This window comes from Panthera onca, chromosome A1 (assembly GCF_046562875.1).
Source record: "Panthera onca isolate mPanOnc1 chromosome A1, mPanOnc1 haplotype 2, whole genome shotgun sequence".
Classification (NCBI taxonomy): domain Eukaryota; kingdom Metazoa; phylum Chordata; class Mammalia; order Carnivora; family Felidae; genus Panthera; species Panthera onca.
Genome location: NC_138339.1, coordinates 157,298,553 through 157,323,031, shown reverse-complemented (window position 1 = coordinate 157,323,031; position 24,479 = coordinate 157,298,553). Strand labels below are relative to the sequence as shown.

Here is a 24,479-nt window from a genome sequence, read left to right as displayed (position 1 = left end):
TTGACAAAGTCCAACACTCTTGTGTGTGTGTGTGTGTGTGTGTGTGTGTGTGTGTGTGTAAAAGCAGGGAGGAGATGGCTCAACCGTCCAGGGTTTCTGTTTGAGGTGATGAAAACGCCCCAGAACTGACTGTGGTCATGGCTGCACCTGCCTAGGAATGTATTAGACACCACTGAATCGCACACTTTAAATAGGTGGACGGTATGGCATAGGAATTATACCACAGTATTAAGCTGTTGTTAAAAACCAACAGAAAGGGATGCCTGGGTGGCTCAGGCGGTTGAGCGTTGGACTCTTGATTTCAGCTCAGCTCATAATCCCGGGGTTGTGGGATGGAGCCCTGCCCTGGGCTCTGCACTGATCATGGAGCCTGCTTGGGATTCATTCATTCATTCATTCATTCTCTCTCTCTCTCCTCCTCTGCCCCTCACCCCCCCTTGTGTGCTTTCTCTCTCTCTCAAAAACAAAAATAAAAACCTTTTTAAAAATAACAAAAGGCCACTAGAGGCACACCGCAGCTGTCCCTTAGACACAGTCTCTGCTTTCCACTCTGCCACAGTCCCCACCACCCCCTACTACTCTCTGACACTGAAACTAAGCCTCTCCCACACTTCCAGGTACGTTCCTCATGGGAAACCCTGCTCATGTCCCTCATTTACTTTCCACCTATCCCACTCCAGAGGCAAATAATTCGTGACACCCGTGTCAAGATGGTCAGTGAATGCAAACCGAGAAAAGGACCTCTGGAGCCGCCCAAAGGCAACAGCACAGTGGCAATTTAATGACACGACTTAGGTGTCATGTCTTTGTTCTTGGCCGCCTACATTTACGACTTCTGGTAGTGGTCTGATACGTTCTCTGACACATTCCGTAGTGAGTTTATTTTAAAGGAAGTTTGGTTTTCGTAACCGCAAAAATAACTCATTGTGCAGATATGCAGACATTTAGGATACTGGTGTTTGTTTTTACCCTTTGCTACAACTATACGGCTATTTAAAAAGAGAGAGAGAGAGAGATTTAAACAACCGAAATGCTCTACAAAGAGAGAATGGCTAAGTACAAATGACAGCATAGAAATAATCAGCCAGCCTACAGAGCAACACGGTGGCGGGGGGGGGGGGGGGAACTAAGGGTGTAACCACTGACCAAAGCAGAATACTAAATTCTTCCATATCATAGGCACAGCTAAGTCAATATTTGCAAGAATAGGAAGAAGGTCAAGAAAGGAATATGGGAAAACACAAAAAGCAGATACATCTTTCAAAAGCAATCTTCCTGGGGGGCCTGGGGCGACTGAGTCCGTTCAGCGTCCAACTCTTAATTTCGGCTCAGGTCACGATCTCACAGTTCGTGGGATCGAGCCCCGTGTTGGCCTCTGTGCTAACAGTACAGAGCCTGTTTCCCACTCTCTCTTCTCTCTCCCTCTTTCAAAATAAATCAGTAAACTTTGTTTTAAAAAAAGCAATCTTCCTTACGGTGGTCAGACTTGTGTTTATATGATAATGTTTTAATTCACAGACTGATTGACAGGAAACCATTAGCTAACTAAGAGTGTGGGTAGTTTGCAGAGAAGGAACAAAAGTCACAAATGATGGAAGTTTCGCGAACAATGAATCAGAGACTCTAAAGACGTTACAAGTCGCATCTGCTGCGATTGAGCACCTGCTTCTGACACAACCAATCTGATAACCACAAGGCCACCGGACGAGGGATGACAAGGACGGTGGAGATGGGCCCGTACTCACCGTGGCCACGCCCCTGGCCTCCTGGTAGGTCACCTTGATGACGTCTGTGGTGCTGGTGTTGAGGAAGAAGTAGCCAGAGCCTTCTCTGATGTGCAGCTCAGCCTGCAAGGAAGGGTGGGCCTGGGTGTCGAAGGCGAGGCCCCCCCGTGGGTCACGCCCAGGTGGCAGGTGGAAGGGACCGTACCTGCACATCGGGGTGGTTGTAGATGGTCCCCTCTTCCGGGCTCACCCTCACGTCCTCCACCAGGATGAGTTCTATGGAGGCCAACACAGGCGTGAGAGGGTCGTGCTGAAGGGGTGAGGCAGTGCTATTAGATCCATAGGCAACGGCCCAACCCTGGCCAGTCTGCGGGTCGCCCCCCCCCCCACCGACCCCTGCCCTGAAGGAGCATGGAGACCCCAGGTCCTGGCGTCACCCCAGGGCACTCATTATGTTGGGGACATAAGCCCCAGTAAAACCATCATGTTTCAAGCCCAGCTTAGAGGACACATTCCTTTGAGGCAACCAGAATTCTGCCAAGGCCGGTGCCCCACCCCAGGTGGCCCGGCCCCATGAGAGTGGTGATTCCCACGCACTCCAGGAAAGTGGGGGTGCACAGCAGATGACCTGCTGCAGTGCCCTGTGTGAGGGACGGGGACACGGGCAAACAGCATATAGGTGCTCAGAGGAGGGGGCGTGGAGGCGTCCTCACGGGGGACTCATGGGGGATGCAGCACAGCCCTCACTCCCCTGGGTGCTGCCCGTATCCGTATGCGAAGCTGCTGCCTGTCCTTCCAGGGAGACTGCTGGACCCAACCCGGCCCTGTACTCACCTGCTTCAGCACCCGTCCCCGCCCAGCCCTGTGCTAGCCCTGGGGGTTCGACAGCGGTCCTCAGGCAATGATGCAGATTTAATCCAATGTCAGGATTACATTATAAGGGACAGTAAACGAATGGCCTGTGTCAGCGCGTAGGACAGGTTGTGAAGGCGACGAAGGGCCAGGTAGGCGCGAGGGGGGTGGGGGGGGGGACTCTCAAATGAGCAGACACCCAGAAGTGAAGGCGTGAGCAGTACTGCTAGAGAAAAGCCCACAGGCCAACGAGGCTAAGTGCAGATGCCCTGGAGGGGGAGGCCCGCGAGGCCACCCACAGCCAAGGGACTCCCTGTGCAGGTGGGGACAGACGACCTCGGGCTGAAGCCACCAGGGGCGTACAGGTGTGCTCCTTCAGGGCCAGCCTCAGTGCCGCTCCCACTGGGGTCTCCACCCCCTTGCTCCCCCCCACCCGGGAGACAATTTCAAGCCCCGTCTGCTGGAACTTAGGGTCCCTTGGAACCCCATCCCACCCTCTCCTTCCAGCCATTATCTGCTGCCTTCATCCTACTCAAAACCCACGTTGGTGTGGGTATCATTCAGCAGGACCGCTCTTGGGGAGCCCTTCCATGCACCCATTTGCCACCCAGGAGCAGTGCCTCTGCGGGGGGCCCATGAGATGCTGGGCTGGGGAGGCTCGGGTCAGCGGGCCTTGACCCAAGCGTATGCAGACGATGGCAACAGTCTGTATGTGCAGGGATGTCTGTACCATACCAGGGGGCGCACAGGGGGATCTGAGGCCTTGGGCAGCTACTGTGTGCCCAGGGTTCAGGGACTGCTTCCCAGAGGCTGACACTGTGGCTGAGCCTAACAAACAGGAAGTAAGGGAGTGAGGGGACAGCATTCCAGGCAGCGGGGACTGGAGCTGCAAAGGCACAGAAGCCCGAGCCACCTGGGCACAACCTCGGGCGGGGTCTGAGGTCAGGGCCACGGGTGGGGGGCAGGGGGAAACAGGCTGGACAGATGAGGCTGAGGGCTCCCAAAGCTGTGCGCCGGGGCCTCGAGGTGACAGGGCCAGACTGCCTGAATGCTAGGCGTGTGGGGCAGGGGTACTGGCGGCCAGAAGCCAGAGGGAAGGCGCTCGATTCAGGGATGGGTTAGTGAACAGAGGGTGCGACCCAGCAAAGGGACTCAGGACACTGGGAGGCCGGACAGGATGCAGGCAGACGCGGGGGCCTCCCCGCCACCGGCGGGCCTGGGGACGTACCGGCTGCACCACTCTGGCCGTGCTGAGGTGGGACTGCTGGTAGCCAGTCGCAGTGGTGGAGATGGCTGTGGTTCCCGACGCCTCGTGCACCAAGATGGCCTGCAAACCTGAGTCCAGGGAGAGGAAAACGGGTGTTGGGTTTTGCCCCCTGCCTCCCTGTGATTTGCAGTCTTAAATCTCCATAGTCCTAAACATACATCACTGAGTCTGTTTAAACTGCATGCACCATAAGAGTTAGTGGGCCCTGAGCAAAAGGCCCACGGTGCAGCTTCGGGGAGCTGCACAGGACTCCATGTGTGGCTGCCAAGGGGTCTGTGAAGGCAGCATGACTCAGAGCAGCAAGGGTCCCAGAGGCTGGCTGATCCGTACAACTGGGGATGGGAGACACACCTGCTGTGCACCCTGAGCCCGTGTCCCCATCCCTGAAATAGAGATTCCAGTTCCTGCCTCACGGAACGTCTGTGCAGGATCAAAGCAGAGGAGTGAACTTGCTTCCTTTCCGTTCTGGATAAAGGGGAGTCCCCGACGAAAGCCCCCAGCAGCCGCCAGCCCTCCTCAGCACCCCTCTCGTCTGTCTGGGGTTTCACGACACCCTGTCCTTCTGACCTGGGTCATCGGGCTCACCACCCAGCTCACCGTGCAACTTCTTCTGGCCGCTCCCATCGTCCCGGGCCACCAGCTGCATGGGCAGGCCAAGGTTGATACTGGCCAGCGACGGCCTGGTCGACTCCCACGGGATGTTCAGAGAGCTGAAGTTGTCGAATCTGCAGCCCTGCTGGTCGTAGGCGGCCAGGTCCAGCAGGGGGTTGCGGTGGCTGGAGACTGGAACCTGCGAGAAGCAAAAGTCAGATGTCGTGGCCAAGCCCAGGCCTGGACACAGCCACTCTTGACCATGCGGTGCACCCTGAACCTGGCTGACTGCCTTCGGAAGGGCTCCCGGCATCCTGGCGATGGAGGGGGGCAAGTCACTAACTACTGCTGTGCAGCGGTCAAGATGCTTCATAGGCTCGTCCAACCTGGTGTCTTAGTCCACCCCGTGGTCCTTTAGGGGGGACCGGTTTGCCCTTTCAAGGAGGCCTTGGCGATATCTGAAAGCATTTTTGATTTTTATAGCTGGGTGGGGTGCAACAGGCATCTAGTGGGTAGAGGTCAGGGATGCTGCCTAACACCCTCTAATGCACAGGACAGCCCTCAAGAAGGAAGGATCTGGCCCCAAAGGTCAGGAGTGCCAAGGTCAAGACACCCCACCCTAGAGCCCTCCCCCAGCCAAGGCTGCTCTTTCCTTCCTCTCTTGGCCTCACCTTTCCAAATCCTTGCTACCTCCTCCCTGCCCCACCGAGCCCCTCCAAGAGGAAGGCTGCCCCCACCTGGGTTTCATAGGAACGCCAGTTACAACCTCCAAAATATTCCAGAGCCATTCGGCTTGCAAGGCTCCTTGCAGAGCCAAGTTCTCACCTGATCCTTAAATATCCCAATGAGATGGGAGCTGTCATCCCTATATAAAGGGTGAGGAAGCAGAGTCCCAGGGAAGAAAAGGAACAAATAAAAGGCAACTCCGAGAATGAGTGGCACACCCTTCGGGGTTCGGCTCCAAACCCTGAATTACTAACCACTCTACCATTACCTCTTGCTCCCCAGGCAAACCCACCCTGGGCAACCCAAGTCAAGTCGCCCTCCTTCCTCCCAGACGCTGCTTCATCCCCCACCCTCCCCGCCTCCTGGCAAGGGGGCAGGTGGGGCAGGTAGTGAAGCAGGGACCCTAGGTACATAGGCATCCGTGTCCCCCTGCCTGGCCTGGAAGCTCGGCCTGTCACCACCCCAGGCAAGCCAGTGGGAGTCACAACAGGGCCCACCTCCCAGGACTCTGTTTTAACCAAGGGTCGTATGAGACCATTTGCAAGAGGTCGGCTCACTGTAACAAACGTGCAGGCAGGGACACGGGCGTTCGTGCGCATTTTTTTAAAAGATGTCCTGTGAAAACCAAGCCACAATAAGTTACTGTTTTCCATTAAACATGCTGAATTATTTGATCCCATATCCATACACTTTTATTGTGTTAAATCCTAACTGTTGTGACAGTATGCTTAGCAACTAGGGTACATTAGTTTACATCTTTTTATAGATAATCTAAGAGGGTTAATTTTTCTTTTCCAGTTTTTAATCTTCTTCACCTCTTCCAAAGAAAAACAAAGGAAACATTCCTAGAATACTCACACCAACAGCTTTGCCATGTTTCTAGGAACACGTATTTGCCACGTGTCCACTTGTTTTGTTGTAAAATCAGGAACTGACAAGCCTAATCTGAAAGCAAAAGCTTCAACTGGGCCTGCAAATTCTAGTCCAGATAAATCTGACACAAGATTTCCCAAAGCAGCAGCTGCCATAGTTGATATTCCCCCAAAATTCCAATAGACATCTCAATATGCCTGCAACAATCGTATTCGCATTATCCAAGAAGCCAAGCACTATGAAAGATATTGCAATGTGGATGAATACCTATCTCAGTTATCCTGTTGTGGGTGATGGCGCTTCCAATTTTTCCTGGGCGGTGGTAATGGAATGGAGGGGGTGTGGCTCCTTGGGCAGCCAGCTCCTCTCAGTGGAGTACAGGTTGTACGTGAAGTTGCACGCATGCCCGGTGCTGTGTTCAGCACCTCCATGGGCTCCTTGGGGCTGTTTTACCAGGGGCCGCTAGAACCAGCAGCCCCCACCCACAGCAGCGCCAAGACTGCGGGTGGGGCGCAGCGGCCTGACCAGGCCTCAACCTGCAAGGGTGTCAGGCTCCTCAGCAGGCAGAGCAGCCTGGACCTGGCTTGCTGAGGAGCAGTGACAGGGAGCAGAGCAGGGACCGCCCACCCCTCCCCCCCCCCGCCGCCCCCGCCTCCGTGGCAGTCCCAGAGAGCAATTTCTGGCAAGGCGGGGGAAGAAGGAGCTTGACTCCCCCTCATATACATTCTTAAGAAGACCCAGACTCTTTGTTCAAGTTCTTCTATAAGCGCTTCCCCACTTACAGTGGACCTCCCGTTTCTATCTCCTACTCTCTCAGGATGGGCTCGCTGCTGTGTCCAATCACCAGGTGGCTCTTATCTTGGTGTCACTCCTGTATCCAATCAAGAGGAAGTTCTCAATGTATCTTGCTCGCTTGCCCAGTCACCAAGAGCCTCTCATATTGATCTTAACCAGGTGTCCAATCACCTGGTGGCTCTCACCTGGCCCTCCTCCCTTCCTCCCCCAGGGGCCATCTTGGATCCCGCAGTGCAGGGACAAAGCACGACGGCATCTGGAGCGTCCTCTTTCAGCGCAGAGCCTGGCTCTTTCTCCCCTGTGGCCCAGCCTTCCTGTCCCAGTTGAGAAACTGGAGGTGAGGTCAGTGACCCGAGGCTCACAGGCCCTGGGAGATGTGGTGTAAACAGGGTTGGACATGCCCTGCAGTCGTGGTGTTTCGTTTGTCATCAAGTCAGGTTATTTAGTCCTACAAAGAGGTCAGCGCCCGGTGGTTGTGTCTCATTTCAGGAGGTGGGGGTTCAGGTGCACCAAAGTTGGGGTGTACGTGTTTGTATCAGGATGTTAAGGGGTGTTTCCGTGGAAACAAAAGGACAAAGGTTAAAGATTGGGGCAGATTATAACCCCAGTTCTGAGTTCTGAAGGCAGCAGGTGGAAATTACTAGATGTTGGTTTGGAAGCCTCTTGTTGTCCCACCTCAGCCTGCATGGCTTTGGGAAAAGGCCAGTTTAGTCCTCAGTGATTCCAAATCAGAAATAGGAGAAAATTGCACACATGGGTTTGGAGACTTTTTGTGAGAAGTTGCAAGAGCCTGGAAGGATCCAGCCCTCACATAGTTTATAGCAAACAGGTCACAGCGAACAGGTTTAGAATCCAACGTCCACACAACTGTGTGGTGAATCTTCATTGTTCTCTTAAGTTAACCCCCCCAAATATGCATGCTAATGGTCTCCAAACTCACTCTGTCATGACTTGAATTCCATTTTCTGTGATCCCCATCCTGCCTGTGGGGACTGAGGACCATGGTACTGTGTCCACTCATCCTGTCTGTCTCTGTCAATTGAGGGTTTTCTTTACAGCAACTGTAGGAAGGTCTGTACACAAGAAACTCTATTTGCAACTACTCAGGTCATGGTAAATGCTGAAATCACAACTACGAAAACCTACATTATTCCCCTTACTTCCAACTGTGGTGCAAGTGAGACTAATTTGTTTGCAAAGTAAGTGTATTTTCACGATTCTTGTCCTGGTTCTTTACATAAGTGCAGCAAGGATAGCCCTCGATCATGTAGGCTATTTTCAACCCACTTTGCTGGAACTTATCCTATGAAATCTCAGATTAATTTCTAACAGCTCCTCAAGGGCAGAGGCCAAGCCAGATATTTGCCATCAGACGTTGCCTGCAGTTGCCACTGATTTGGGTTAACTCTTTTCTTCTCAAGGTCTCCAAAATATCCCGAGGTTCTGGCACTTTCCCAGAAGTGGGTCTTTCACTCACCTGAATGGGCTGCTGGGAATCTTGCAAGCAAGGTATCTGGCTGCTGTTTCCTGGGGCTTCATCCCTTCAAACTGTCTGGTCACACCTGAGAGAGAGAGAGAGAGAGAGAGAGAGCGAGCAGGGGAGGGGCAGAGACACAGAATCCCATGCAGGTTCTGTGCTGTCCCCACACGAGACTCAATCTCACACTCCCTGATGTCATGACCTGAGCCAAGATCAAGAGTCCTACACTTAACCAACTGGGCCACCCAAGCACCCTTCGGTTGACTGTGATTCATGAATATTGTGTTGGTATTATTTTGGTATCTCCTCTGCAATGTCTAGTAAAGATTTACTAGCCCATCATTGCCTTGCACGTGACATGAAGAACTTCTGGGCTTCTCACTGAATCATTGTGTGCCTGGCATGGGTCCTGATTCAGTTCTTTGAGGAGACCTAGTGGGTGTGCCCCTGAGGGCCAAAACCATGGGTGGGGTTAGGATCAAGCCACTGGAGGACATAGCCTCAGAAATAACAGCCATGTAGGGATTAACCTTCCCAGAGGAGTGAGTTGAGGGTGTGTGTTAGTGTTCTGGTCAGGCATAGCATTTGGCTCCAGGGTGTGGCCAAGCGCTTCTGAAAGGCTGAGGTCTGGGCTCATGATGAACTTCTGCAGAGCCATACAGCCTTGTATTTGTCAGGACAAACTTCTGGCTTCTTCCCTGAAAAAATCTCAGGTGGCCATGAGCACCAATTCAGTTCCTGGCCCACAGACTGCATAGCTTAGGAACAAAATCAGCTTATTTCTTAGAGTTCTGGAGGCTGGAAATGTGACATCCGGTTGTGGTATGGTCAGGTTCTTCTGAGAGCCCTCTTTCAAGGCACTGATGACTGTCTACGTGCTGTGTCTTCACACGGTGGAAGGGACAAGGGATCTCTCAGGAACCTCTCTGAAGTGGGCACTAATCTCATTGATGAGGGCTTCACTTTCATGACCTACTAATTTCTCAAAGCCCCTTCCTCCTAACATCATCTCCTTGGGGGTTATCATCTCAATGGATGAATTTGTGGGAACACAGACATTCAGAGTGCAGAACGATGAGTAAAATATTGTCAATCTGCCAAGAAAAGTTGGGTCACCGAGGCACGAAAGTCACTGTGTGCATCAGACAAGGAGGTGGGAGAGGGAGGCATGGAAATCCCAAATGTGGCCAGAGTTTCAGTGGCCTCAGAGACAGGCCATAAAGAGAATACTTGCATGCCAGGGGAACAGATTTCATTCTACATGATTGCATTTTTGCAAAATCCATTCTTTGCTGTGGGGACTCATTGCATGGGAGCTAAATCAAGGAGAGGAAAATCAGAAGAATATATCAATAATGCAGTGTGCTCACAAGGTCCCCAAAGTAAATGGATCCAGAGGGATGCCAAGCCAAGAGGGAGCAAAGGAGAAGTCACTCCAATTGGAACAGTCATGCTCTAGGAAACAGTGTGGTTGATTGCTTTTAATTTGTCTGGGCCAAGTGGCCAGATAATTGTTCAAACATCATTGTGAATGTTTCACTGCGAATGTTATTTAGATGAGATTATCAGTGAAATCAGTGGACATTGAGTCAAGCACACTGTTCTTCCCAATGTGGGTGGACCCCATCTAATCAGTTGAAGGCCTGTGTAAAAGGCCAAACTCTCACAGGCCATGAGGCTCTCTCCAGCAGAGTACCCTTGGGTTCCATCTGTAACACTGGCTCTTCCCAGTTCCATGGTGGAAAGCCTTCCAATTTGAACTTCAACTTTCTCTTGAGTCCTTAGCCAGCAAGCCTTCCCCTTCAACCGTAGGACTCACCAAACTTCCACAGCCCCAAGAGTACATTATTTTAAAGGAATCTCTCCAATAGATAGATGATAGATAGATAGATAGATAGATAGATAGATAGATAGATAGATAATATATACATAGATAGATACTAGATATATAGATAAGATGATAGATGATTGATGATAGATAGAAGAATAAGAAAGATAGGTGACAGGAGGATGAGAGCTAGCTAGCTAGATTGATAGATATGTGATAGATAGGTGATAGGAAGCTAGATAAGATAGGTTATAGATAATAGATGATGGACGGATAGATGGATGGATGGATGGATGGATAGATAGATAGATAGATAGATAGACAGACAGACAGACGATTTCCTATTGGTTCTGTTTCTCTGGAGTTCCTGAAGGCATATTGCTTAGAGAGAAAGAAGCAGCATCTCGGCTCATTCACTCCATACAATGAACACCGAAGTGCACAGCTGAGTGATGCCCCATAAATGACATGGGAAAATCCAGGCACACAGCAAGGGTGTGTGTGGTGACAGTTATCTACCCTAGACTGCCTTTGATGACGTACAGAATGAAGACTACCCTCTGCTTCCACAGCTTCTTTGTTCTTTAAAGAGCTCCTTGATGGTGAAATGGGAATATTGGAATAAAATCCCTTCCCAGGGGCAGGGTCCTTGGACATGAAGATGATGTATTTGGTCCAGTTGACACATGGGCCAGTGACGGAAGTGCCCCTCAGGTTGACCTGGATCATTTTCCTTTTAACTTTTCAAATACTTATTTATTGATTGATTTATTGATTTATTGAAAGAGAGTTAGAGCATGACCTGGAGAGGGGCAGAGGGAGAGAGAGTCAGAATCCGAAGCAGGCTCCAGGCTCTGAGCCGTCAGCACACAGCCGACACAGGGCTTGAATCCACGAACTGTGAGATCATGACCTGAGCCGATGTCAGAAGCCACCCAGGAGGCCCAGTCTTGGGTAATATTCCATCCACTCCCTTTCCCTGCCTGTGGCTGTAAGACCCATCTTGTATTCAGAGTAAAGTTCTCTCTCTCTTCCCTGTTGCAGGAGTCTTGAATAAAGTCTCACTTGCCTGTTCAGCTGGCCTGGTGTGATTTCTCCTATACAGGTCTGTGACACATCTGGAGTTCTCTTTGAGTCCTGTCTCCATACAGCACACAGATCCCAACACATGTGACTTTCCTTTGCCAGCACATGCATGATTCCTAATGCTAGGTGTGTTTTTATTTTTGGCGTGTTTAGTTTTGAGAGAGAGAGAGAGAGAGAGAGAGAGAGAGGAAGGGAGAGGGAGAGGGAGGGGCAGAGAGAAGGGAAGACAGATGATTCAAATCAGGCTCAGTGCTGTCAGTACAGAGCCCAATGTGGGGCTCAAACCCATGAACCACGAGATCATGACTTGAGCCGAAGTCGGATACTTAACTGACTGAGCCACCCATGTTCCCCTGGATATGTTTTCATGCCTAGAATTGACATATCTCCTCTTGTTTAACGGTCACTTTTTACTGTTGCCCCTTTTGTATCTTATGCAGAGGAGGGAAGTAAAACCAAGTGGGCCTGCTGGGAGGAAGCAGCTAAGAGTCCTTGGTCATCTGGTACTCACCCCAGTCCAGAATGGGAGCACCACCAGAAGCCTGGCTGCCTGGCAGTCACTTACAAGCCACACAGCTTGGGATCAATTTTAACCTATTACATGCTTTGGATATGTCATCTGTACCAAGGGCTGTAAGGGGTAATCATGTGAACCATAGGGTTTTGGGGATTCGAGATAGCACCTGACACTTGGAATTGCCAAAGTGTGATTCTGATCTTTGTGCATCAGGTGAGTACCTGGAACCTAAGACTTGGAACAAGGAAGACCTTTCTAATTTGTGGGATCATCAGACAGTGAAGGGGCTGGTCTCTGAAGCAGTGCACACCCTATCCTGCTGCAAGATTTCTTGCTGACTCAGCAGGCAGCAGAAATGCTCCCCATGGTAGCCCACACAAGATGTCAGTCCTCATCCCACAAAAGCTGGAGGAAGAGGTCAGGCAGAAGCAATTTCCTGCCCACCCATGCAGCTTCTGTGTGGTCTGTGGTCTCACCTCACTTGTCCTTTAGCTAAATTATTTCTCTAGGACCTGACAGAGGTAGGGTCCTCTGGTTTTGGGGCAAAGGTGTCCTACTGTCTGGATATTGAGAGTCTGAGACCAGGATGCCAGCATGCTGGCATGCTTGGGTTCTGGGGAAAGCTCACACAGCTGAGAAAGAGAAATCAAAAGAGCAAGCTGTGTACTAACTTCATAAGGCTGCTGATCCCATGGGCTCCACCCTGACCACCTCTCCAAGGCCCTACCTCCTAATACCTTCCCAGTGGGGGCTAGGGCTCCAACACAGGTGCTTGTGGGCAACACAACTCAGTTCACAGAAGAGGGGATCTCAGCTGTGCCCTGCCTGCAACTAAGGATCTCACTTTAAGAAGGCACCTAATGTCTCACTTGTCTCGGCCGATCCAAGCTTAGACTGGGAGCTTACAAAAGAAACACTTGCAAAATCCCTTGTCCCTCAGAGTGCCCGTGCATCTGTGCTGGCCACTCACGATCTGAAAGAAGTGTCTTCATAGGACCCATATAAATGAGGAGGACATGATACAAGCAAAAATGGGCCAGAAGGACAGCCAGTGGTTAAGTATGTAGTTACCTACTGGGAATTCTTCCTCTCCCTGCACCCCAGCTCCAGAATAACCCCACTCATCTCCCCCCACTTTCTCTCTTTCCCATGGTGACCCCATACCCTGAGAGCAGATGCAGGAGACATCGGCAGAGATGTGCCTCCACCTTATTGGGCCTGAAGTAACCAAACAAGGAAGTAGACAACTCCTCCCCCTCCAATTTACCCAGGAAACACCTACCTCATTTTATTGTGCTTTGCTTTCTTGATCTTTGAAGACACTACGTTTTGTGCAAATTGAGGGTTTGTAGGAACCGTGAGTAGAGCAAGTCTATGGGGGCCACTTTTCCTAGAGCATTTGCTGCCTCCAGGTCTCTGCTAACTTTTGCCCCTTATTATATTCTTTTCATTATTATATCTGCTCTGGTGATCTACAATCAGTGATTACCTATTGCTGAAAGCTCAGGTGAAGGTTAGCATTTTTTTCTAAAAAGAACGTGTTTTTTAAGGGGCACCTGGTTGGCTCAGGTGGTTAAGCATGTACTTCAGCTCGGGTCATAATCTCACAGCTCCTGGGTTCGAGCCCAGTGTTGGGCTCTGTGCTGATGGCTCAGAGCCAGGAGCCTGCTTCAGATTCTGTGTCTCCCTCTCTCTGTGTCACTTCCCCACTCATGCTCCATCTCTCTTTCAAGAGTAAAATGAATATATTAAAAATGTTAACAAGTGTAAAGTGCTTTTTAATTATGGTATGTACATTATTTTTTCAACATAATGCTATTGTGCATGATAGACTCCAGTCTAGTCATGACTTTCATACCCATTAGGAAACCAAAAGATTCATTTTGAGCCGCTTTGTGGTGGCATTCATTTTTTTTTTTTTTTTGCAGTGTTCTGGACCCAAACTCACAACTTCCATGCATTCCGGAGAGTTTTCTCAATTCAGACCCCTCGGAAGAAGCCTGCAGTGGTTGTGCGGGATCAGGCATTGCAGCCAGATTTGGATGGAGGAAATGACTCTGGACTGTTCCTTCCTCAGGAGCTAAGGAATGACCACGGTTGGAAGGACTGCACTGGCTCTTAGTGAACCTAAAAAGGAGGCGGAATGTATCACATGCTGACCTCATCCCCCAAATCCATCCCCTGGGTGAGCTGGAGTAATCCACCAGTTAACATGCTGGACCACAAGGGGGAAAAAAAAAGATTATGATTTTGTGTTTTAATTAAAATGCAATGCTAAGCTGTGAACACAAGCTGACCTATTTCATTTTCATTTCTTATTGTCCCTCAAGTTGCCAGGCCACGCATTCTTTCTAAACCTGGTGATCTAAAGGACCACCTTTTCCTCCTGCACACTGCATTGCTGACCTTGCCACACCAGATTTCTTCTCAAAGCTAGAACAAACAATCCTAATATTTGTATGTAACCACAAAAGACCCCGAATAGCCAAAGTAATATTGAAGAAGAAAACCAAAGTGGGAGGCATCACAATCCCAGACTTTAGCCTCTATTACAAAGCTATAATCATCAAGACAGTATGGTATTGGCACATAAACAGACACATAGACCAATAGAATAGAATACAGACCCCAAAATTGGACCCACAAATGTATGCCAACTAATCTTTGACAAAGCAGGAAAGAGGAGCAATGAGTAAGACAGTCTCTTTAACAAATGGTGCTGGGAGAACTGGAGAGGAACATGCAGAAGAATGAAATTAGACCACTTTCTTACACCACTCACAAAAATAAACTCCAAAAGGATGAAGGACCCGAATGTGAGACAGGAAACCATCAAAACTCTAGAGGAGAAAGCAGGAAAAAAACCCCTCTTTGACCTCAGCCATAGCAATTTCTTACTTGACACATCTCCAAAGGCAAGGGGATGAAAAGCAAAAATGAACTATTGGGACCACATCCAGATGAGTAGCTTCTGCACTACAAAGGAAGCAATCAACAAAACTAAAAAGCAAAGGATGGAATGGGAAAAGATATTTGCAAATGACATATTGGATAAAGGACTAGTATCTGGTATCTCCAAAGAACTCACCAAACTCCACACCCAAAAAACAAAGAATCCAATGAAGAAATGGGCATAAGACATGAATGGACGCTTTTTCAACCCTGATGACCATCAGACACATGAAAAGTTCTCAACGTCACTCATCATCAGGGAAATACAAATCAAAACTACAATGAGATGTTATCTCACGCCGGTCAGGGTGGCTAAAAGGGACAGATCAGTACACTATAGGTACTGGTGAGGACGTGGAGAAAAGGGAACTGTCTTGCACTGTTGGTGGGAATGCAGACTGGTGCAGTCACTCTGGAAAACAGTGTGGAGTTGAGTCCAAAAATTAAAAATAGAACTACCCTATTGCCCAGAAATGACACTGCTAGGAATCTGCCCAAAGGATACAGGAGTGCTAATACATAGGGGCACTTGTACCCCAATGTTTATAGCAGCACTTTCAATAATAGCCACATTATGGAAAGATCCTAGTCCAACCACTGGTGAATGGATAAAGAAGATGTAGTTTATATATACAATGGGATATGACTTGGAAGTGAGAAAGAATTAAATCTGGCCATTTGCAGCAATGTGGATGAAACTAGAGGGTATTTTGCTAAGTGAAATAAGCCAGGTAAAGAAAGACAGATACCATATGTTTTCACTCCTATATGGATCTTGAGAAACTTCACAGAACATGGGGGAGGGGAAGTGGAAAAAAAGTTACAGAGAGGAAGGGAGGAAGACCATAAGAGACTCTTAAGGACTGAGAACATACGAAGGGTAGATGGGGGTGTGGGGGAGAGGGGAAAGTGGGTGATGGGCAGGGAGGAGGGCACTTGCTGGGATGAGCACTGGGTGTAGTATGGAAACCAATTTGACAATAAATTAATAAATATTTAAAAAAATAAAAAATCAAACCTTCAAAAAATAAAATAAAAAATGACCTCCATGCAGGGGAAGGGTTTCTCCCCATGTGACCTATGGACCCCTTGGATCTCACTGCGTGCTTCTGAGGATTTGCCTTGCTTCCTCACCAGAGAACCACCTGGTATTGAGCTCCAGAATTTCTGACTTTGCACTCCCCTGTTTATAGAGTCCTAATGGTATTGAAACCATCTCCTTTATCACTGTCAGTGGTTTTGGGGAACAGATTTCTTGTTCAGTCCATTGTGACTGTTTCTACTCTTTCTCTTTCTGTCCAGCTACTTTTGTGGGGAGTGCTTTTCCTGTACTCTCCCTTTGTACCACACCCTCCCCCCCCTTCTCTGTCCTCTTGCTGCAAAAACAGCTCCTTACCCTCCATGGCTTCTCTCTCCCAGTTCACCTCTCCAGAGCACATTCCTGCTGAATTCTGAGGCCAAGTTATGCAGATTGTTAATGTCAATCCTCAGATCAATTTCCTAGGTATGCAGAATGGTTTGGAGATGATGTAGCTGCGTTTCAGAAGCTGAGAACATCCATGCTGTTCAGCCATCTTGGCCCCCTTTAAAACTATCCCTCAGTGGAGATTTATCTGATGTGTTCCCTCATAATTAGAAAGGGGTATGGGTTTGAGGAAATAACAGAGATGAAGTGTCATTCTCCTCACATATCAAGGGAGCATGCTATCAACACGATGTATCCCTGTTGATAGTGACCATAATCACCTGGCTGAGTTCATGCTTGTCGGTGTCTCTACTGTGAACTGACTCTTTTCCTCACATTTCCATACTGTATTCTTTGGAAGGTGTCTCTACTGTGAACTGACTCTTTTCGTCACATTTCCATACTGTATTCTTTGGAAGGAAGCTACTCTCTGCAGCCCATGTTCAAGGCTCCTGAAAACAGAGTATTTACCTCAATTATTTAAAAATTTCCTACATGGAGAGTTGTCTCTTTTCTCCCATTTATTTATTTATTAAGTCATTTATTTATATCAGTATGGAGCTCTAAATATGTCTTATTCTTGGCTTAAATCCAATACTAATTTACTGATTCCCCCCTCAGATTATTTAAGCTTTGTCTAGTGAAAGCTCTTTCAGTTGTGTCTTGTATACCTTTGACATGTCCCCCATCCTTTTCCAAGCTCTTCTTTCTTTGTGACACTACAAGATGTTCTTGTATATTCCCTGCCATAGCCCTGGAATCAGGCATTTCTCCTAGGACCCTTGCTTCCTTTTATTGAAGAATGGAATTAGAAACCAAGATATGGGTGAAAAGTGTGCTCCTCTCTACTCATGTATTTTTGTTTCTTGGCTCTCCCAGATGACAGAGAAGAAAATAGATCTATAGTTATCACTCTGTATATATACCCATGTGTATCTATCTATCTATCCATATATATATATATATATATATATATATATATATATATATGTATATACACACACACACACACACACACATTTATGTATATTTATTCCCCCTCTATATCTAGTATATCTGTGTGTATCGTCGTGAGGGTGTGAGGGGCTCTGAGACAAAGCAAGTAATGTCAACAAATTTCCTCAATTTTTGTGTTTCTGAAGTCTTTATTTTTATTTCACTTAAAAGCATTTTTTTTCTTTTTTTAAAATTTTTTAACGTTTATTTATTTTTGAGACATAGAGAGACAGAGCATGAATGGGGAAGGGTCAGAGACAGGGAGACACAGAATCTGAAACAGGCTCCAGGCTCTGAGCTGTCAGCACAGAGCCTGACACGGGTCTCGAACTCACGGACCGCGATATCATGACCTGAGCCGAAGTAGGCCGCTTAACCGACTGAGCCACCCAGGCGCCCCTGGAAAGCATTTTTTAAAGTTTTGTTTTTAATTTTTATTTTGAGAGAGAGAGAGACAGAGCAATAACTGGCCAGGGACAGGGAGAGAGAGAGAGAGAGAGAGAGAGAGAGAATATCCCAAAGCAGGCTCCATGCTGAGAGCAGAGAGCCCATTGCAGGCTTCTTAAGCATGAGATCGTGACCTGAGCCAAAACCAAGAGTCAGAACCTTAACTGACTGAGCCACTCACTTACCCCTTCTTTCTCTTTTTAAGAATAATTTTGCTGTCAGGGTGCCTGGTGACTCATTTGGTTCAGCGTGTGACTCTTGATTTTGATTCAGATAATGATCTCATGGTTTCATGAGACTTAGCCCCATGTCTGCCTTCACACTGATAGTCCAGAGACTGCTTGGGATTCTCTCTCTCCCTCTCTCTCTCTGCATCTCCCCTGCTCATATGTGTGAACTCTTTGTCTCAAAATAAATGAATAAACATCTAAAAAAAAGAATATTTTTTTTCTGGATACAGAATTCTATGTTAACTTCTTTCAATACGCTAGATAGTTCACTCCATTCTCTTCTTACTGGCATGGTTTCTGAAGAGAAGTCCAATGTAAATATCACCCTGTTCTTCTATAAGTAAGACACTTCTTCCTCTCATTTCTTACCAGAGTTTCCCTTTATCTTTGATTTTCTACACTTTGAATATGATGTGCTTATGTATATATGGAGTTTTTTTTTTTAATAGTATTTGGTGTTTCTTGAGCTTCCTGTGTCTGTGATTTAGTGTCTCTCTTTGATTTTGGAAAAGTCTCAGAAATTATTACTTCAAATATTTCTGTGATTCCTGTCTCGCCTTTCCTTCCAATATTCTAATTATATTTATGTTATTCCTTTAGTAATTGTCTTACAGTTTTGGACATTCTGCTCTTTTTCATTCATTCTTCATTTTGTGTTTTGGTTTTAGAAGTTCCTGTTGACTTGCCTTCACACTTACTGATTCTTTTCTTCCTTCTGTCCAGTCTACTGATGAACCCTTAAAGACATTCCTCATTTGTTACTATACTTTTTATTTCTAGCATTTCCTTTTAATTCTTTCTTAAAGTTTCCATCTCCCTGCTTACATTGCTGCTGCTTTCTTGCACATTGTCCACTTTTCCCATTAAAGCCCTTATCATATTGCATATATTAATCTTTAACTCCCCCATATAATATTCCCAAAATGTGCCATATCTGAGTCTGGGTCTTATCCTTTCTTGGTCCCTTCTGACTGTTTATTTTTACTTTTAGCATGGCTTGTATTTTTCTGTTGAAAGGTGGATGTACAATATTGAGTAATAGAAACTAGAGTACATAGGCCTTTAGTGTGAAGTTTTATGTTTATCTGGTTAGGGGTTAGGCTGTGTTATAGCTGTAGGTGTCAAAGAATAAAACTTCTAGCATCTTTGTTTTGGTGTTCTCTGTTGTCAGCATCTTTGTTTTGGTGTTCTCTGTTGTCTTTGGGTTTTCCTAGAGACGAATTAAAGAGAAGCTGCCTTCTTTTCACAATAACCACTTATTATTTTGCACGAGTGCTCTTCATACAGTGTTAAGATGTGGTGGGAAAGGAAACCTTGGGTAGTTGTATGATTAGGTCTCAGTCTTTCAGTGAGCCTGTACCCCTGGGATATGACCTTCACAAGTGTCTTTCAGTTCTCTATTCTGGTATTGCAGGGAAGGTATAGAGGGCCAGAGGTGGGTATTACCCTTCGCTCACATTTGTTGCCTTCCAAAAAAAAAAGTTTCTCTTGAGGGCAGGCCTTGTTAAGAGCAGAATGCTGTGGGGGCATCTTTGTTTTTGTGTTCCCTGTTCTCTTTGGGTCTTCCTAGAGACTAATTAAAGAGAAGCTTCCTTCTTTTCACAATAACCCCCTATTATTTTGCAGGAGTGCTCTTGATACAGTGTTAAGATGTGATGGGAAAGGAAACCTTGGATAGTTGTAGGATTAGGTCTCAGTCTTTTAGTTGGCCTGTACCCCTGGGATATGACCTTCACAAGTATCTTTATTTCAGTTCTCTATTCTGGGGTTTCAGGAAATGTGGAGAGGGCCACAGATAGGTATTACCCTTCCCTCAGGTTCGTTAACTTCCAATAAAATAGTTTCTCTTGAGGGCAGGCTTTGTTAAGAGCATAACGCTGTTGGGGGGGGGGGTATTTCAGAATGGTTACTTTCCCCTCCTCCTGCCACAAGCAGTAAGGGATTTCCCTCCCATCTTTCACATGAGAACCTGATTTGTGACTACTGGAGGTAAAACTCACAAAAGTGTGGGTCCCCCATAAGACCAGATCTCCAGGAGTTTTTAATTCTCAACTAGTTCTCAACTTACTTTTATTTGGTTCTCAATAATTTTAATTCCCAATTAGTTCACATGGTGCCTCCAGCAACTCTTGAATTACGGTTTAAAGTATTCCTGTCAGCAACTCCTACTTGTGTCTTTCTGCTCAAGTAAGCTGTGTTTCTCTCTGTGTGCCACTCCAGTGTTGGGGGCAGCACTCTGCCCTGTGACCTCAATTCTCTTGTGGATCCTAGAAGAGTTTTGATTTCAAGTTTTTGTTTTGTTTTTTTTTTCTTCTTGTGAGAATGGGAGTGATGACCTCCAAACTCTTTACATGCTGGACCAAAATTTGGAAGTCTACAATCAATCGCCTCTAAATCATGCAATCAACGTGGCTTATGCTGAGCACTTGCCTTGCATTGGGGAGTCGTTTTGGTAAGTACAAGGCAGCGGGTGTCTAGATGGCTAGAAGGCACCTCAAGGTGCTGAGTCTCTGGGGACACGGTGTAAAGACCGGTGTTGTCACAATTCATTGCTGGAAGAAGTAAGCATGGCCTTTGTGACTCCACTGGGAGACAGTCCTTGGCACCTTGCACCTGGCTTCCTCCTGGCTTTGATCTTATGCCTACTTCTTTTGCTATTTTCCCTTATTTCCTTTCCGTGTAATAAATCTTAGCGACAACTATGACTATTTCATGAGTTCTGTGAGCTGTCTTGGGGGATCAGTGGGGGCCTGGGTACGTAAAAACAAAACAAAGGAAAACAAAAGAAAACCAGCAAACATGTTCAGATTTTAATAGAGGTACCGTTGAAACTGAAGATCACTTTGCGTAGTGGTTCATCTGAACAATATTAAATCTTCTAATTGAGGGAAATGAAGATTTTTTTTTCCATTTTATTCAGGCCTTTTAAAATTTCCTTCAGCAATACATTACAGTTCTCAGTGCACAACTCTGTTGTCTCCTTGGTACTTTATTGCTATTTTATTCCTTTTGATGCGATTGTAAGTGAAATTGTTTCCTTAATTCCATTTTTGTAGTGTTCATTTCTACTGTATAGAAATGCTACTGATTTTCACATATTGCTTTTATACCCTGAAACACTGTGGTGTTTGCTTTTTAGCACCAATAATATGTCAAGTTTTTTTCTTTTTTAAATATATAATATGCCAGGGTTTTTTTTTTGAGGGGGGGCAGTGGGGAGGATGTTAAATCTTTGCATGTGTGTGTTCCAATCAAACTTTATTTAAAAATAGGCTGTAGCTAACTGATTTCTACCTTAAATCAAAAACCTGGGGATAATTTTATCTGACCATGCAAGAGGCACTGAGGACAGAACCCAGTTGTGCTTCTTATGTAAGCAAATAAGCCTTTCTTCCTCCATTACTGCCTTTTCTTGCTTCATAGCTTAAAAGTCATTTTATTATTTTTACTTTATTTAATAAAATGTAAATATTTAAGGTATAAAATAGTATACTTTGAGATATATTTACATACATACATAGTTATGTTATATATATATAACTATATATAGCTATATATATAGTTATATATATAGTTATATATATACGTATATATATAGTTAAATGATTATTACAATCAAACCAATTAACATGTCCGTCTCACATAGTTACTTTTATTTTTTGGCAGTGAGAGCATCTGAGAACTACTGTTTTTTAAATTTTTTTACCATTTATTTATTTTTGAGACACAAAGAGAGACAGAGCATAAGCAAGAGAGGGGTAGAGAAAGAGGGAAATGAATCTGAAGCAAGCTCTAGGCTCTGAGCCCGATGTGGGACTCGAACTCATGAACTGAGAGAACATGACTTGAGCTGAAGTCAGACACTTAATCGACTTAGCCACCCAGGGGCTCCTGAGAGCTACTCTTATGGCAAATTTCTAGTACGCAATACAATATTATTAACTATAGTCAATCTGATGTACATTAGACCTCCAGAACTTGTTCATCGTGTATAACTGAAACCTTGCCCTGTTGACCATAAGGTAAACCATCCTTGCAACTGAGAATTCCACTTGTTCACAGTGAATTCAGCTTGCTAGTATTTTATGGAGGTTTTTTGCATTTTTATTCATCAGGAATATTGGCCTGGAGTTTTCTTTCCTGGTAGTGTCTTTTTCTGGCATTGGTATCAGGGTATTTTTGGCCTCATCGAATTAATCGGGACATATTCTTCTTCAGTTTTTATGGGAGGGATGATTTTCAGAAGGATTGGTGAAGTCATTCAGCCCCAGGCTTTTCTTTGTTGGGGGTTTTGTGATTATTGATTTAATCTCTTTACTATTTATGGGTCTATTCAGATTTTTTACTTCTTCATGAGTTAGTTTATGTTGATTGCATGTTTCTAGCAATTTGTCCATTTCACCTAGGTAATCAAATTTTTGGTGTATAATTTATCACAGTATTCTCTTATCCTTTTTATTTATGTATAATTGGTATAATCACTTTCATTTCTGATTCTAGTAATTTAAGTATTTTTCTGTTTTTCTTTTTTTGGTCAGTCCTGTTTGTCAGTTTTGTTGATTTTTTTTTCAAGGAACCAACTTTGGTTTCAGTGATTTTCTGTATTGTCCTTTTATTCTCTCTTTTATCTGTATCTGCTCTAATCTTTATTATTTCCTTCCTTCTACTAGTTTTGAGTTTAGGTTACCCTTTTAAAAAATTCCTTAAGATGTACGATTACGGTATTGACTTGAGATCTTTTTCAGTGTATGCATTTACAGATACAGATTTCCCTGCACTACCTTTGTTAAGCCCATGAGTTTTGGTATGTTGTGTTTTTGTTTGTCTTTGACTAAAGGCATTTTCATTTTCCTTGTGATTTCTTCTTTCACCCATTGGTTGTTTAAGCGTGTGCCATTCAATGTCTACCTATTTGTGAATTTTCCAATTTTTCTTTGGCAACTGATTTCTAGCTGTGTTCCACTGAGATCAGAAAAGATGTTGTATAAGTTTGGAATCTTTTAAAATGTATTAAGACTCATTGTGTAGCCTGGGGAACCTGGGTGGTTCAGTTGGTTAGGCATGTCACTTTGGCTCAGGTCATGACCACTCGATTGGTGGCTTTGAGCACCATGTCGGGCTCTGTGCTGACAGCTCAGAGCCTGGAGCCTTTTACAGATTCTGTGTGTTTCTCTCTCTCTGCTCCTTCCCTGCTCGCACTCTCTCTCTCAGAAAAATAAACAAATAAAAAACCACAGCAAAAAGACTTATTGTATAGCCTAACAAATAGTATCCCGGAGAATATTCCATGTTTTCTTGAGAAGAATGTGAATTCTTCTCTTCTTGGGTAGAGTATTCTGTATATGTTGGTTCTGTATGTATACAATTGGTTTATAGCATTGTTTAATTCCTGTTTCTTTATTTATCATCTCTCTGGTTGTTGCATCCATTATTGAAAGTTAGGCAATTTAGTCTCCAACTACTCTTGTCGAAAAGTCTATTTCTCCTTCAGGTTTTGCTATATATATATTGGGGGCTGTGTTGTTGGTGCCTGTATGTTTATAATTGTTATATCCTCTTGTTGTGTTGAACATTTTATTAATAGTCTCTGTTTCTCATAACCTGTTTTGATTTAGAGTCTATTTTTTTCTTTTTCCTTTTTAAAAATATGTTTAATATTTATTTATTTTTGACAGAAAGAGAGAGCACGAGCATGAGTGGGGGAGGGGCGCAGAGAGACACACACAGAATCTGAAGCAGGCTCCAGGCTCCAAGCTCCAGTCTCCGAGCTGTCAGCACAGAGCCCGAGTGGGACTCGAACTCATGGATCCCGAGAGCATGACGTGAGTCGAAGTCAGATGCTCAACCGACTGAGCCACCCAGGCGCCCCTAAAGTCTATTTTTTTCTGATAGTAATATAGAAACCCAGCTGTCTTTTGGTTACTCTTTGCATGAGATACATTTTCCATCTTTTTACTTTTAATTTGTTGTGTGTACTTATATCTAAAGTGAATGTCTAGCATCTGGATGGAGGATGTATTTTATCCCACATTTCAATTTATGTTTTAATAAGAGGGTTATTTTCATTTAACAAGTTTGGTAATAAAGAAGGATTTACTTCTCTTTACCTGTTTGTTTTTAGTACATCTTTTATGCTTTCTGTTCCTCAGTTTCTTTATTACTGCCCTCCCTTTTCTGGGTACTATACCACTTTGATTCCTTTTTTAAAAGTTATTACAATTAACATATAAGAGTGTAATTTACATAATGCTGATTTAGTTTCAATAGTGTATACTCTGATCCTGTATGTCTCTATTCCTACCCCAACTAGTGTTGTCACAGATTAATCTTTATGCATTTTATAGCCATTAATACTGATTTAAAATAATTGTGTTCTGCATTTGGCTATTATATAGGAAAAAGAGAGAAGTTGCAAACGATACCAAAAGTACACTAATACTGGCTTTCATATTTACCCCTGTGGTTACCTTTACCAGTGTTCTTATGGTAACCTTACCTTTTTTCTTATGACTTGGAGTTATACTCTTTAGTGTCCTTTCATTTTAGCCCAAGAAATTCTCTTTAGTGCTCCTTTTGTTTGTATTAATAACTTTTTAAATGTTCTTAAAATTTTATTTTTGAGAGAAACTGGTAGTGGGAGAGGGGCAGAG

The 24,479-nt window shown here is 45.5% G+C and overlaps 1 protein-coding gene, 2 long non-coding RNA genes and 1 pseudogene across 4 annotated transcripts in view; 2 read left to right on the top strand and 2 right to left on the bottom strand.

Moving 5' to 3' along the window:
* Positions 1-1,291: 1,291 nt before the first annotated feature.
* LOC144613929 (nuclear pore membrane glycoprotein 210-like) lies at positions 1,292-4,747 on the bottom strand. Its single transcript, XM_078435965.2, has 5 exons — positions 4,715-4,747; positions 4,441-4,633; positions 3,805-3,911; positions 1,930-2,034; positions 1,292-1,847 (listed from the first exon to the last, which is right to left on the bottom strand). Exons 1-5 carry the CDS (start codon positions 4,745-4,747, stop codon positions 1,542-1,544), a joined length of 744 nt encoding a protein of 247 aa, XP_078292091.1. The 3' UTR covers positions 1,292-1,541.
* Positions 4,748-5,940: 1,193 nt separating this feature from the next.
* On the bottom strand, positions 5,941-7,046 carry LOC144613935 (transmembrane protein 65 pseudogene; annotated as a pseudogene).
* LOC132681777 (uncharacterized) overlaps positions 7,044-24,479 on the top strand; it is a 56,968-nt gene continuing 39,532 nt past the window's right edge. For both annotated transcript variants that reach the window (XR_013557764.2, XR_013557765.2), the window contains exons 1-3: positions 7,044-7,165; positions 20,151-20,281; positions 23,505-23,651. This is a non-coding gene — a long non-coding RNA (uncharacterized LOC132681777). The remainder of the gene's footprint in view (positions 7,166-20,150; positions 20,282-23,504; positions 23,652-24,479) is intronic.
* LOC144615721 (uncharacterized) lies at positions 11,176-15,478 on the top strand. Its single transcript, XR_013554272.1, has 3 exons — positions 11,176-11,241; positions 11,663-11,952; positions 13,668-15,478. It is a non-coding gene; the product is annotated as an uncharacterized LOC144615721 (long non-coding RNA).

Excerpts from the sequence above, each read along its gene's own strand:
- LOC144613929 (XM_078435965.2), bottom strand. The coding sequence starts at position 4,747 with ATGCCGGGAGCCCTTCCGAAGGCAGTCAGCCAG. Across the intron at positions 4,634-4,714 it reads TTCCGAAGGCAGTCAGCCAG|GTTCCAGTCTCCAGCCACCG; the intron begins GTTCAGGGTGCA and ends TGCTTCTCGCAG. Across the intron at positions 1,848-1,929 it reads ACAACCACCCCGATGTGCAG|GCTGAGCTGCACATCAGAGA; the intron begins GTACGGTCCCTT and ends CCTTCCTTGCAG.